A 15,548-nucleotide genomic window follows, 5' to 3' on the forward strand; every position below is an offset into this window, starting at 1 on the left:
ATCTCCGAGTAATATTCCATTGTATATATATATTCCACATCTCCTTTATCCATTCATCAGTTGGTGGACATTTGGGCTCTCTCTACACCCTGGCTATTGTCGATAGTGCTGCTATACACATTGGGGTGCATGTGCCCTTTGGAATCAGCACTTTTGGAGAGGATTTGGATAAATGCCCTCATAAGGTAATTCTATTTTTAATTTTTTGAGGAATCTCCAATTGTTTTCCAGAGTGGCTGCAAACAGTTTGCATTTCCTCCAGCGGTGCAAAAGAGTTCCTCTTCCTCCACATCGTCGCCAACATCTGTTGTTGCCTGAGTTGTGTATTTTAACCATTCTCACAGTCGTGAGATGTATCTCGTTGTGGTTTCAATTTGTACTTCCCTGATGATGTGTGATGTTGAGCATCTTTTCATGTGTCTCTGAGCCATATGGATGTCTTCCTTGGAAAAGCGTCTATTCCTGTCTTCTGCCCGTTTCTTCACTGGATCATTTGATTTTGGAGTGTTGAATTTCCTACGTTCTTTATAGATTTTGGATACCAACCCTTTATCTGATCTGTCATTTGCAAATTCTTCTCCCATTCCTTCAGTTGCCTTTTAGTTTTGCTGATTGTTTCCTTTGTTGTGCAGGACCTTTCTGTCTTGATGAGGTCCCAATAGTTCACTTTTGCTTTGGTTTCCCTTGCCTCTGGAGACATGTCCAGAAAGAGGTTGCTGTGGCCAAGATCAGAGAGGTTTTGCCTGCTTTCTCCTCGAGGATTTTGATGGCTTCCTGTCTTCAGTGTAGGTCTTTCATCCATTTAGAGTTCATTTTTGTGTGTGGTGTAAGAAAGTGGTCCAGTTTCATTTTTCTGCATGTCGCTGTGTAGTTTTCCCAACACCATTTGCTGAAGAGACTGTCTTTATTCCATTGCACCTTCTTTCCCACTTTGTCAAAGATTAGGTGGCCATACCTAGTGGTTTGTGGGTCTCTTTCTGGGTTCTCTCTTCTGTTCCGTGGATATATGTGTTTGTATTCATGCCGGTGCCATACTGTCTTGTTGAATACAGTTTGGTAATACAGCTCAAGGTCCAGAATTGTGATGCTTCCGCTTTTGGGTTTTTTTTTTCAACATGACTTTGGCAATTCAGGGTGTTTGTGGTTCTATACAAATTTTGGAATTGTTTGTTCTAGCTCTGTGAGGAATGCTGCTGTTATTTTGGTAGGGTTTGCAAGAAATGCATAGATTGCGTTGGGTAGTATTGACATTTTCACGATATTTGTTCTTCCTATCCAGGAGCCTAGAATATTTTTCCATTTCTTTGTGTCTTCTTCAATTTTGTTCATAAGCTTCCTACAGTTTTCAGCATATAGATCTTTCACCGCTTCGGTTAGGTTTATTCCTAGGTATTGTAAGGGGTTTGGTGCAATTGCAATGGCATCTACTTCTTTATTTCTCTTTCTGCTCCTTCATTATTGGTGTATAGAAATGCGACCAATTTCTGTACATTGATTTTATATCCTGTGACTTTGCTGAACTCATGTATCAGTTGTAGCAGGTTTTTGGTGGAATCTGTTGGGTTTTCCATGTACACTGTCATGTCGTCTGTGCAGAGTAAACGCTTGACTTCTTCCTTGCCTATTTGAATGGCCTTTATTCTTTTTGTTGTCTGATTGCTGAGCCTAGGACTTCCAACACTATGCTGAATAAGAGTGGAGAGAGTGGACATCCCCATCATGTTCCTGACCTTAGGGGGAAAGCCCTCAGTGTTTCCCCATTGGAGATGATATTAACTGTGGGGTTTTTGGATATGGCCTCTATGATCTTGAGGTCTATTCCTTCTATCCTTACTTTCTTGAAGGTTTTTACAAGAAAGGATGCTCTACATTGTCAAATGCTTTTTCTGCATCTATTGAGAGGATCATGGGGTTCTTATCCTTTCTTGTATTAATGTATGTATCACACTGATTGATTTGTGGACATTGAACCAGCCCTGCATCCCAGGTATAAATCCCACGTGATCGTGGTGCAGAATACTTTTAATGTAATGTTGGATCCAGTTTGCTAGTATCTTTTTGAGAATTTTTGCATCCATGTTCATTAGGGAAATTGGTCTGTAATTCCCCTTTTTAGTGGGGCCTTTGTCTGGTTTTGGAATCAAGGTACTGCTGACCTCACAGAATGAGTTTGGAAGTTTTCCTTCCATTTCTATTTTTTGGAGCAGCTTCAAACGAATAGGTGTTAGCTCTTCCTTAAATGTTTGCTACAATTCCCCAGGAAAGCCATCCAGCCCTGGACTCTTGTTTGGGGAGATTTTTGATTACTGATTCAATTGTTTTACAGATTATAGGTGTGTTCACATTTTCTCTTTCCTCCTGGTTCAGTTTTGGTAGTTGATAGGTTTCTAGGAATTTGTCCATGTCTTCCAGATTGCCCATTTTATTGGGGGTATAATTACTTATAATTTTCTCTTATTACTGTTTGTATTTATGCTGTGTTGGCTGTGACCTCTCCTCTTTCATTCATGATTTAGTTGAGTCCTTTCCTTTTTCTTTTCCTCAGTCTGTCTAGGGACTTATTGATTTCATTAATTCTTTCACAAAGCAAGTTCCTGGCCTCATTGATCTGTTCTACTGGTTTTCTTATTTTGATATCATTGATTTCTGCCCTCATCTTTATTATTTCCTGTCATCTGCTGGTTTGGGGCTTTATTTTCTGTTCTTCTTCCAATTCACTTCGGTGTAAGGTTAGGTTGTGTATTTGAGGCCTTTCTTCCTTCTTTAGGAAGGCCTAGATTGCTAAATACCTCCCTCTTATGACCACCCTTGCTGCATCCCAGAGTTTTGGACAGTCATGCTTTCACTTTCATTGACTTCCATATACTTTTTAATTTCCTCCTTAATTTCTTGGTTACCCCTTTCATTCTTTAGTAGGATGTTCTTTAAACCCAAGTATTCATGGTCTTTCAAATGTTTCCTTCTGGTTGGTTTCAAGTTTCATAACATTGTACTTTGAAAATATGTATGGTATGACCTTGTTATTTTTGTGCTTGTTGAGGGCTAATGTGACCCAGTATGTGATCCATTCTAGGGAATGATTCATGTGCACTGGAGAAGAATGCATATTCAGCTGCTTTAGGATGAAATGTTCTGAACATATCTGTTAACTCCATCTGGTCCAGTGTGTCATTCAAAGCCATTGTTTCCTTGTTGATGTTATGCTTAGATGATCTGTCTCTGGTTGTAATTGCGGTGTTAAAGTCCCCTAGTATTATGGCATTGTTATCAATGAGTTTCTTTGTGTTTGTGATTAAGTGATTCATATATTTGGGTGTCTCATGTTGGGGGCATAAATATTCACAATCATTATGTCTTCGTAATTATGATATAATGCCCTTCTTTCATCCCTTGTGACAGTCTTTCTTTTAAAATCTAGTTTGTCTGATACAAGTATGGCTACTCCAGCTTTCTTTTGACATCCACTAGTATGATAGATGGTGCTCCATCCCCTTGCTTCCAATGCGTAGGTGTCTTTGGGTGTAAAGTGAGTCTTTGTAAGCAGCATATTGATGGGACATGTTTTCTTATCCATTCTGATACCCTATGTCTTTTCATTGGAGAATTCACTCCATTTACATTTAGTGAGATGTATGTACATTTTACAGTACTAGTAAGCACAGACTGAAAGGCCGTATTGCCTATGACTGAGGCAAAAACAGGTCCATTATTTAATTTTTTTTATCTAAAAAACTAATGATTCACTTTTTGTGACAATGTGGAACTAAATTCATAAAACTATGGCAATTTCATGGGTGCATCATTTGTTCAAATAGTTTTCATAAAATCCCATGGCTATATCTTTTCATATGATCATTCCACCAACCACAAACTGTATTTGGTGGGTTTTTTTGAGATTTATTGTATAAATTGCTAAATGCTTGGTCTTGACAGGAAACACATAGTAAGAAAAGATGGACCCGAAAAATGGAAGTTCTTTCACTGGCTTTATCCTGCTGGGTTTCTCTGACCGGCCTCAGCTGGAGCGAGTCCTCTTTGTGGTTCTTCTCATCTTCTATCTTCTCACCCTGCTGGGAAACACAACCATCATTGCGTTGTCCCTCCTGGACCCACACCTGCAGACTCCCATGTACTTTTTCCTCTCCAACCTAAGCTTTCTGGACCTGTGTTACACGACCAGCACTGTTCCTCAGCTGCTGGTTCATCTCAGGGGAGCAGACAAGTCTATCTCCTTCTCTGGCTGTGTAGCTCAGCTGTTCATCGCTCTAGGGTTGGGAGGCACAGAATGCATTCTGTTGGGGGTGATGGCATTTGACCGCTACGCAGCCGTCTGCAGGCCCCTGCACTACACAGTGATCATGCACCCCCGTCTCTGTGCCCTGATGGCTTCTGCATCGTGGTTCATTGGTTTTGCCAACTCCTCATTGCAGACGGTGCTCATCTTTCTTGTACCACTTTGTGGGAGAAATAAAATACACCACTTCTTTTGTGAGGTCACCCCACTGCTCAAGCTTGCCTGTGTTGACACCACTGGGAATGAGAATGAGATCTTCTTTGCCAGTGTGATCATTCTCCTCATACCTGTGGCATTAATCACGTTCTCCTATGGTCAGATAGTCAGGGCAGTGTTAAGAATAAAGTCAGCCACAGGGCAGAGGAAAGCGTTTGGGACATGTGGGTCCCACCTCACGGTGGTCTCCCTGTTCTATGGCTCGGCCATCTATGCTTACGTCCAGCCCAGCAACAACTACTCCCAGGATCAGGGCAAGTTCATTTCTCTCTTCTACACCATCGTCACCCCCATGGCCAACCCCTTCATATATACCCTGCGGAACAAGGATGTGATGGGGGCAATGAGGAAGGTGTTGTGTAGGGGCTATGACTCCAGATGACTGGGGAAAGACCCTTTCATGGAAGTCTTCGAATGCCAGAATCTTTAAGATTTCTGTGTCCTCAACATTTCCCCTGACAACTCTGAAGGGAGCTTCTTTAATTCATTCTTTCATGCAAGTGAGTGTTCAAACTCTAAGTTCATGGATGCATGGCAGCCTCCAGAGATGCTGAGTTAGTGTTCCTAAACCATCTGCATCATATTAATATTGTAAAAAGTTTCACAGGATTTTCTCATTTCACCCCCTTTTAGAGAACACTATTCCATTGTTAATTGCAAAGGACGGTTACAAGACACCATAATACATAGCAAAATTAGAATAAAAACCACTAGAACACTGTAATAAATATTAATACTGTAACATTTTCTTATAAAAGCTGGCTGCTATTGCTGATTCTCTCAAGTAGCTCACGGCTCTATGACAATGGCTGTAGCCTGACTGGATCACAACTTTTTCCCAGAAGTAGGAGGGCAAGTGTAGGAAAAACAGACTTTAGCTCGGACAAGAGTTGCTAACATCCATCCTGGTAAAGCTGTTCAGATATCAGGCCATGGTATCATGTTGCCATTGTGATACTGTTTTCATTTTGAAACACACTTCTTTGTTTTTCAAAACATTTTTTCTTTAGAATTCACTTTTATTAGTTTAGTGTTTAATTCAATTTTTATGGTCATTCCATTAGAGTTAACCTACAGTTTTATATTCTTTCCGGTGTACAATACAGTGATTCCACATTTCCATCATCATATGTACTCTGTTTAATCTCCGTCACCTTTTTTTTTTTTAATTTTTTTTTTCAACGTTTATTTATTTTTGGGACAGAGAGAGACAGAGCATGAATGGGGAAGGGGCAGAGAGAGAGGGAGACACAGAATCGGAAACAGGCTCCAGGCTCCGAGCCATCAGCCCAGAGCCCGACGTGGGGCTCGAACTCCCGGACCGCGAGATCGTGACCTGGCTGAAGTCGGACGCTCAACCGACTGCGCCACCCAGGCGCCCCTCTCCGTCACCTTTTTAACCCATCCCCCAGGCCCTCCCCTGCGGCAGCAGTGAGCCCAGAGAAGGGAAGGGAGATTCTCAGTTTCATGTGTCCCTACCTTCGTAGCCCTGTCCTGGCCTTCGGGCTGTCACACGTTAGCATAACGGCAGGGTGTGCAGTGTAGGGTGACTGCACTCTGAACACGCCCTCTGCATCCTGCTAAACTCACTCCTGGATCAGCCATCAGAGCGCAGTCACTGTAAGTGACTCCTGTAAGTCCCTCCTGTACCTCCTAGTCTGCACATTTCGCAGCTACTGTTTGCCAGAGTCCTGCTCTGACCAGGCTCACGGAGGAGGCAGGAACAGGTCACAGACCCCTGCCAACTCCACCCTTCACAGGTGACTGCTTTTTGGATGCTTGTTTTCTGATACGGGTGAGAGCCTTCTTTCACCGCAGTGGTGTTGTGGCATGTTTGAGCCCTGATGGTGCAGACTGGGAACCACTGTGTGTGGACTCGTGGTTTGCAGGGGAAAGGGGGGCTGTGTGTAGATGCAGAAAGGAGAGGATGGATGACTGGAGATCAGTGGCATCCAGGGAAGGGCTCCCCTAGGTGGCCTTAGACACAGGACACTGGCTTCTGGAAGGAGACATTTCCTTCTTTCCCCGCTGTTTTGGAATTAAGTTGACATGAGACAGAGTAACTGGAGAAAACACCCAAAGTTTTATTATCTGCACACGGAGGCCCAATCTGGACATTGAGACCCAAAGAAATGAGCAAAGTAGGTGGTTTTTACCCCATTTGTAGAGAAACAACAGATGAGCGTGGAATTGACAGGAGAAAGAAAACTGGGGTTTGGAGCTGCAGTTAGCAGGGAATGCGAAGTGGAATGTGGGCTGAGGTAGAGGGTTAGTAAAGAAGTAGCAGGTTTATTTCTACAGCCTTCTCAGCTCTAAGGTCCCTATCTGTGGTGATAAGTGGTCATTTGTACTTCACAGTCATTTCATTCGGGAGATATTTCCTGCTTCCAGGGGGACAGAGGAGGGTGTGATGTCCTCACACCTGCTCTTTCCCCAGTGCCTTCTATTCAAAGTGATCAATATGCTGTTGAGGTCCACGTTGGGGGGCCTCCCTGGGTTCCCACACTTGCTCCGTTTAAAAAATTTTATTCTATTGATTTACATTGTTGGGTGGATTTATTTTAACCACTGGAGTGAATGAAATCTACTAGGTCTCTAGGAAGTGTATGTTCTTCTGATTTGTAAACCATTTCTGAGAATGGTTTCAACCTCTTTTCAGGATGAGGCTGTTCAGTTGTTGTACCTGTGTGTTGAGTCTCAGAGAAGCATCGTGAATGTTTCTACTGACTGGGTTATTTGGGATCTCCATGATCAATGGCCTGTCTTGATCAGTGGTCAAAGCCTTTGACAGGGCCCCGTCCCCCCGAATCTGTGGTAGCAGGTCACACGTAACGCTTTCTCACATTTGTAAGTCCCCATTTCAAGCACTTGGAAACGTGAAACAGTTTTGCAAGATTCTCTTTGGAGAGCTTCTTTAGTAACTTATCTCAAGCGAGAACTCAGTTTTAATGTATTTAAAGGAAACATGTTGGCTAACAATGTGTTCTTTCTAGCTTGAAATCAATCTCTCCCAGGTTTCAATGCCCCTCTTAGAAAAACCATCTCTATTCCCACAGAATGATTCTCCTCACGCCACAACGTGTTACATTTTCATTTGCATTTAGGTGGAAGCAGCATATATATTCATATATTATTAGACATACACACCCACAGACATGCTCGTGCACAAAATGTGCTCTATGTCCAATCTCCTGTAGACCAATCTCTGAACCCTCTTGTGAAGATGATTACTACAAGAAAATATGTTTCCCTTAGCTTATCCTACTTAGAAGTGCCAGGCTCATACATGATGTATTTCCAATATGTTCTGAAATACAAATACATCCTAGTGTATGTGGTAACAGTTTATCCCTGCAGGTCACATTGAATGGAGAAAAAAAAAACTCTTTCCAGGAGGTGGGGGGAGCAATGGCTGTTGGTAGAATCTGGTACCATTCAAGAGCTCCATGGAACAAACTATACCCCTATAGACACAATGAGCTAAAAAATTTAGAAGTCACAGTCTTTCAGTCTTTACATTGAAATTTGGATCATAAAGAGTAGCTGTGTTAGTGGATAGGACAACACTAGAACAGCCTCATTTGGTAACTGTCAATGTGTCCAATGTCAAGAATTGTTTTCTCTACGTTTGTCTTCTAGGAGCTTTACAATTTCAGGTCTTAGTTTACATGTTAATCCATTTCAAGTTATTTTTGAGCGTTGTGCTATAGGGCTCCAATTTCATTTCTCAGAATGTATTTACCCACCTTCTCGTGACGATTTATTAAAGAGACGTCATGTTTCCTCGTGTTTCCTCATGAATATTCCTGACTCCTTTTTCAAATATTAGTAGTCCGTACGTGGATGGGTTTATTTCTGTGCTCTTAATTGGTGTATGTGTCCACTTCTTGAGCTAGTAACATGCTGTTTGATTCCTAGATATTTATAATATGGTTTGAATCAGGAAGTCGGCTGCCTCCAGCTTTGTTCTTATTTGTTGGAGTGGCTTTGCCAATTGGGATTTTGTGGTTCCATACAGATTTCAGGATTGGTTTTTACTCTATCTGTGAAATATGCTGCTCAAATTTTGATAGGGATTGCAATGAATCTAGAGATGATTTTGAATACTGTGAAAATTGTTCAGTATTAGTATTTTAAAATATAATTTATTTTCAAGTTGGCTAACATACAGTGTATACAGTGTGCTCTTGGTTTCAGGGGTAGATTCCCATGATTCATCGCTTACACGCAACACCTAGTGCTCATCCCAACAAGGACCCTTCTCAATGCCCAATTCATGAATACAGGGATATCTTAATTCTCTTCTATTTGTTTCATCAACTTATGTAGTTTTAAGTGTAGAGTTATTTTGCCTCCTTGGTTAAATTTAATCCTACGTATTTTATCATTTTTGATGCTATTGTGAATGTGGGATGAAAAAAATCTTTTCACGTTTTTGGAAATGGCAAGACTTAATTCTTTTTATTGCTGAGTACTGTTCCATTGTGTGTGTGTGTGTGTGTGTGTGTGTGTGTGTGTATCACAGTTGCTTTTTTTTTTTAAATTTAATTTAACTTTTTTTTTTTTTATATATGAAATTTATTGTCAAATTGGTTTCCATACAACACCCAGTGCTCATCCCAAAAGGTGCCCTCCTCAGTACCCATCACCCACCCTCTCCTCCCTCCCACCCCCCATCAACCCTTAGTTTGTTCTCAGTTCTCAACAGTCTCTTATGCTTTGGCTCTCTCCCACTCTAACCTCTTTTTTTTTTTTTTTTTTTTTGTGTGTGTTCCCCTCCCCCATGGGTTTCTCTTAAGTTTCTCAGGATCCACATAAGAGTGAAACCATATGGTATCTGTCTTTCTCTGTATGGCTTATTTCACTTAGCATCACACTCTCCAGTTCCATCCACGTTGCTACAAAAGGCCATATTTCATTTTTTCTCATTGCCACGTAGTATTCCATAGTGTATATAAACCACAATTTCTTTATCCATTCATCAGTTGATGGACATTTAGGCTCTTTCCATAATTTGGCTATTGTTGAGAGTGCTGCTATGAACATTGGGGTACAAGTGCCCCTATGCATCAGTACTCCTGTGTCCCTTGGATAAATTCCTAGCAGTGCTATTGCTGGGTCATAGGGTAGGTCTATTTTTAATTTTCTGAGGAACCTCCACACTGCTTTCCAGAGCGGCTGCACCAATTTGCATTCCCACCAACAGTGCAAGAGGGTTCCCGTTTCTCCACATCCTCTCCAGCATCTATAGTCTCCTGATTTGTTCATTTTGGCCACTCTGACTGGCGTGAGGTGATACCTGAGTGTGGTTTTGATTTGTATTTCCCTGATAAGGAGCGACGCTGAACATCTTTTCATGTGCCTGTTGGCCATCCGGATGTCTTCTTTAGAGAAGTGTCTATTCATGTTTTCTGCCCATTTCTTCACTGGGTTATTTGCTTTTCGGGTGTGGAGTTTGGTGAGCTCTTTATAGATTTTGGATACTAGCCCTTTGTCCGATATGTCATTTGCAAATATCTTTTCCCATTCCGTTGGTTGCCTTTTAGTTTTGTTGGTTGTTTCCTTTGCTGTGCAGAAGCTTTTTATCTTCATAAGGTCCCAGTAATTCACTTTTGCTTTTAATTCCCTTGCCTTTGGGGATGTGTCGAGTAAGAGATTGCTACGGCTGAGGTCAGAGAGGTCTTTTCCTGCTTTCTCCTCTAAGGTTTTGATGGTTTCCTGTCTCACATTCAGGTCCTTTATCCATTTTGAGTTTATTTTTGTGAATGGTGTGAGAAAGTGGTCTAGTTTCAACCTTCTGCATGTTGCTGTCCAGTTCTCCCAGCACCATTTGTTAAAGAGACTGTCTTTTTTCCATTGGATGTTCTTTCCTGCTTTGTCAAAGATGAGTTGGCCATACGTTTGTGGGTCTAGTTCTGGGGTTTCTATTCTATTCCATTGGTCTATGTGTCTGTTTTTCTGCCAATACCATGCTGTCTTGATGATGACAGCTTTGTAGTAGAGGCTAAAGTCTGGGATTGTGATGCCTCCTGCTTTGGTCTTCTTCTTCAAAATTACTTTGGCTATTCGGGGCCTTTTGTGGTTCCATATGAATTTTAGGATTGCTTGTTCTAGTTTCGAGAAGAATGCTGGTGCAATTTTGATTGGGATTGCATTGAATGTGTAGATAGCTTTGGGTAGTATTGACATTTTGATAATATTTATTCTTCCAATCCATGAGCAGGGAATGTCTTTCCATTTCTTTAAATCTTCTTCAATTACCTTCATAAGCTTTCTATAGTTTTCAGCATACAGATCCTTTACATCTTTGGTTAGATTTATTCCTAGGTATTTTATGCTTCTTGGTGCAATTGTGAATGGGATCAGTTTCTTTATTCGTCTTTCTGTTGCTTCATTGTTAGTGTATAAGAATGCAACTGATTTCTGTACATTGATTTTGTATCCTGCAACTTTGCTGAATTCATGTATCAGTTCTAGCAGACTTTTGGTGGAGTCTATCGGATTTTCCATGTATAATATCATGTCATCTGCAAAGAGCGAAAGCTTGACTTCATCTTTGCCAATTTTGACGCCTTTGATTTCCTTTTGTTGTCTGATTGCTGATGCTAGAACTTCCAGCACTATGTTAAACAACAGCGGTGAGAGTGGGCATCCCTGTCGTGTTCCTGATCTCAGGGAAAAAGCTCTCAGTTTTTCCCCGTTGAGGATGATGTTAGCTGTGGGCTTTTCATAAATGGCTTTTATGATCTTTAAGTATGTTCCTTCTATCCCGACTTTCTCAAGAGTTTTTATTAAGAAAGGGTGCTGGATTTTTTCAAAGGCCTTTTCTGCATCGATTGACAGGATCATATGGTTCTTCTCTTTTTTTTTGTTAATGTGATGTATCACGTTGATTGATTTGCGAATGTTGAACCAGCCCTGCATCCCAGGAATGAATCCCACTTGATCATGGTGAATAATTCTTTTTATATGCCGTTGAATTCGATTTGCTAGTATCTTATTGAGAATTTTTGCATCCATATTCATCAGGGATATTGGCCTGTAGTTCTCTTTTTTTACTGGGTCTCTGTCTGGTTTAGGAATCAAAGTAATACTGGCTTCATAGAATGAGTCTGGAAGTTTTCCTTCCCTTTCTATTTCTTGGAATAGCTTGAGAAGGATAGGTATTATCTCTGCTTTAAACGTCTGGTAGAACTCCCCTGGGAAGCCATCTGGTCCTGGACTCTTATTTGTTGGGAGATTTTTGATAACCGATTCAATTTCTTCGCTGGTTATGGGTCTGTTCAAGCTTTCTATTTCCTCCTGATTGAGTTTTGGAAGAGTGTGGGTGTTCAGGAATTTGTCCATTTCTTCCAGGTTGTCCAATTTGTTGGCATATAATTTTTCATAGTATTCCCTGATAATTGTTTGTATCTCTGAGGGATTGGTTGTAATAATTCCATTTTCATTCATGATTTTATCTATTTGGGTCATCTCCCTTTTCTTTTTGAGAAGTCTGGCTAGAGGTTTGTCAATTTTGTTTATTTTTTCAAAAAACCAACTCTTGGTTTCACTGATCTGCTCTACAGTTTTTTTAGATTCTATATTGTTTATTTCTGCTCTGATCTTTATGATTTCTCTTCTTCTGCTGAGAAGCAGAGGAGAGAATAGGTGAACTAGAAGATAAAGTTATGGAAAAAGAGGAAGCTGAGAAAAAGAGGCATAAAAAAATCCAGGAATATGAGGGGAAAATTAGAGAACTAAGTGATACACTAAAAAGAAATAATATACGCATCATTGGTATCCCAGAAGAGGAAGAGAGAGGGAAAGGTGCTGAAGGGGTACTTGAAGAAATAATAGCTGAGAACTTCCCTGAAGTGGGGAAGGAAAAAGGCATTGAAATCCAAGAGGCACAGAGAACTCCCTTCAGACGTAACTTGAATCGATCTTCTGCACGACATATCATAGTGAAACTGGCAAAATACAAGGATAAAGAGAAAATTCTGAAAGCAGCAAGGGGTAAACGTGCCCTCACATATAAAGGGAGACCTATAAGACTTGTGACTGATCTCTCTTTTGAAACTTGGCAGGCCAGAAAGAATTGGCACGAGATTTTCAGTGTGCTAGACAGAAAAAATATGCAGCCGAGAATCCTTTATCCAGCAAGTCTGTCATTTAGAATAGAAGGAGAGATAAAGGTCTTCCCAAACAAACAAAAACTGAAGGAATTTGTCACCACTAAACCAGCCCTCCAAGAGATCCTAAGGGGGACCCTGTGAGACAAAGTACCAGAGACATCACTACAAGCATAAAACATACAGACATCACAATGACTCTAAACCCATATCTTTCTATAATAACACTGAATGTAAATGGATTAAATGCGCCAACCAAAAGACATAGGGTATCAGAATGGATAAAAAAACAAGACCCATCTATTTGCTGTCTACAAGAGACTCATTTTAGACCTGAGGACACCTTTAGATTGAGAGTGAGGGGATGGAGAACTATTTATCATGCTACTGGAAGCCAAAAGAAAGCTGGAGTAGCCATACTTATATCAGACAAACTAGACTTTAAATTAAAGGCTGTAACAAGAGATGAAGAAGGACATTATATAATAGTGACAGGGTCTATCCATCAGGAAGAGCTAACAATTATAAATGTCTATGCGCCGAATACCGGAGCGCCCAAATATATAAAACAATTACTCATAAACACAAGCAACCTTATTGATAAGAATGTGGTAATTGCAGGGGACTTTAACACCCCACTTACAGAAATGGATAGATCATCTAGACACACGATCAATAAAGAAACAAGGGCCCTGAATGAGACATTGGATCAGATGGACTTGACAGATATATTTAGAACTCTGCATCCCAAAGCAACAGAATATACTTTCTTCTCGAGTGCACATGGAACATTCTCCAAGATAGATCATATACTGGGTCACAAAACAGCCCTTCATAAGTTTACAAGAATTGAAATCATACCATGCATACTTTCAGACCACAACGCTATGAAGCTTGAAATCAACCACAGAAAAAAGTCTGGAAAACCTCCAAAAGCATGGAGGTTAAAGAACACCCTACTAACGAATGAGTGGGTCAACCAGGCAATTAGAGAAGAAATTAAAAAATATATGGAAACAAACGAAAATGAAAATACAACAATCCAAACGCTTTGGGACGCAGCAAAGGCAGTCCTGAGAGGAAAATACATTGCAATCCAGGCCTATCTCAAGAAACAAGAAAAATCCCAAATACAAAATCTAACAGCACACCTAAAGGAAATAGAAGCAGAACAGCAAAGGCAGCCTAAACCCAGTAATTTAACTTTTTTTAACTTTACATCCAAACTGGGTAGCATATAGTGAAACAATGATTTCAGTGGATTCCTTAATACCCCTTACCCATTTAGCCCATTCCCCCACCAACAACCCCTCTAGCAACTCTCAGTTTGTTCTCCATATTTATGAGTCTCTTCTGTTTTCTCCCCCTCCCTGCTTTTATACTATTTTTGTTTCCTTTCCCTTATGTTCATCTGTTTTGTCTCTTAAATTCCTAATATGAGTGAAGTCATATGATTTTTGTCTTTCTCTGCCTGATTAATTTCACTTAGCACAATACCCTCCAGTTCCATTCACGTAGTTACAAATGGCAAGATTTCATTCCTTTTGATTGTGAAGGAATACTCCATTGTATATATATACCACATCTTCTTTATCCATTCATCCATCAATGGACATTAGGGATCTTTCCATACTTTGGCTATTGTAGATAGTGCTGCTATTAACATGGGGGTGCATGTGTCCCTTCAAAACAGCACACCTGTATCCCGTGCATAAATGCCTAGTAGCTCAATTGCTGGGTTGTAGGGTAGTTCTATTTTTAGTTTTTTGAGGAACCTCCTTACTATTTTCCAGAGTGGCTGCACCAGCTTGCATTGCCACCAACAATGCAAAAGAGATCTTCTTTCTCCGCATCCTGGCCAACATCTGTTGTTGCCTGAGTTGTTAATGTTAGCCATTCTGACAGGTGTAAGCACCACAGTCTTTATCCATTCATTCATCTCCTTTATTCATGCAAATGTTTATGGCCATTTGGGCTGTTTCCATAATTTGGCTATTGTTGATAGCACTGCTATAAACATTGGGGTACATATGCCCCCAAAATTAACACTCTTGCATCCTGTGGATAAATTCCTACTAGTGCTATTACTGGGTCATAGGGTAATTCTATTTCTAATTTTTTGACAAATCTCCACAGTATTTTCCAGAGTAGCTACACCAGTTTGCATTCCCACCAGCAGTACTAGAGATTCCCTTTTCTCCACATCCTTGCCAACATCTGTTGTTTCCTGTCTTGTTAATTTTAGCCACTCTGACAGGTGTGAGGTGGTATCTCATTGTGGTTTTCATTTGTATTTCCCTGATGATGAGAAATGATGAGCATCTTACATGTGTCTTTTAGCCATCTGGATGTCTGTTTTTGAGAAGTGTCTGTTCATGTCTTTTGCCCATTTCTTAACTGGATGACTTGATTTTAGGTGTTGAGTTTGATAATTTTTTTATAGATTTTGGATATTAGCCCTTTATCTGGTATGTTGTTTGCAAATACCTCCACCCATTCTGTTTGTTGTCTTTTAGATTTGTTGATTTTTTTTTCCTTCGCTGTGCAGAGGCTTTTTATCTTGATGAGGTCCCAATAGTTCATGTTTACTTTTGTTTCCCTTGTTTCTGGAGACATGGCTAGTAAGAAGTTGCTGCAGCCTAGGTTAAAGAGGTTGTTGTCTGCTTTCTCCTCTAGTATTGTGATGGTTTCCTTTCTCACATTTACGTCTTTCATCCATTTTGAGTTTATTTTTGTGTATGGTGTAAGAAAGTGGTCCAGGTTCATTCTTCTGCATGTCACTGTCCAGTTCTCCCAACACCATGTGCTGAAGAGACTGTCTTTTTTTCCACTGGATATTCTTTCCTGCTTTATTGAATCCACTGAAACTTATGGAAAGCTTAGGAAAGAAATTAAAGAAGACGCAAAGAAATGGAAAAGCATTC

The 15,548-nt window shown here is 40.5% G+C and overlaps 1 protein-coding gene across 1 annotated transcript; it reads left to right on the forward strand.

The window, feature by feature from the left end:
* The first annotated feature begins 3,953 nt into the window (after positions 1-3,953).
* On the forward strand, positions 3,954-4,892 carry LOC112853446 (olfactory receptor 2B8-like). Its single transcript, XM_025916982.1, has one exon. It carries the CDS (start codon positions 3,954-3,956, stop codon positions 4,890-4,892), a length of 939 nt encoding a protein of 312 aa, XP_025772767.1.
* Positions 4,893-15,548: the final 10,656 nt, after the last annotated feature.

The sequence above is a fragment of the Puma concolor genome, chromosome B2, assembly GCF_028749965.1.
Source record: "Puma concolor isolate L17-30 chromosome B2, mPumCon1.1.hap2, whole genome shotgun sequence".
Taxonomy (NCBI): Eukaryota; Metazoa; Chordata; class Mammalia; order Carnivora; family Felidae; genus Puma; species Puma concolor.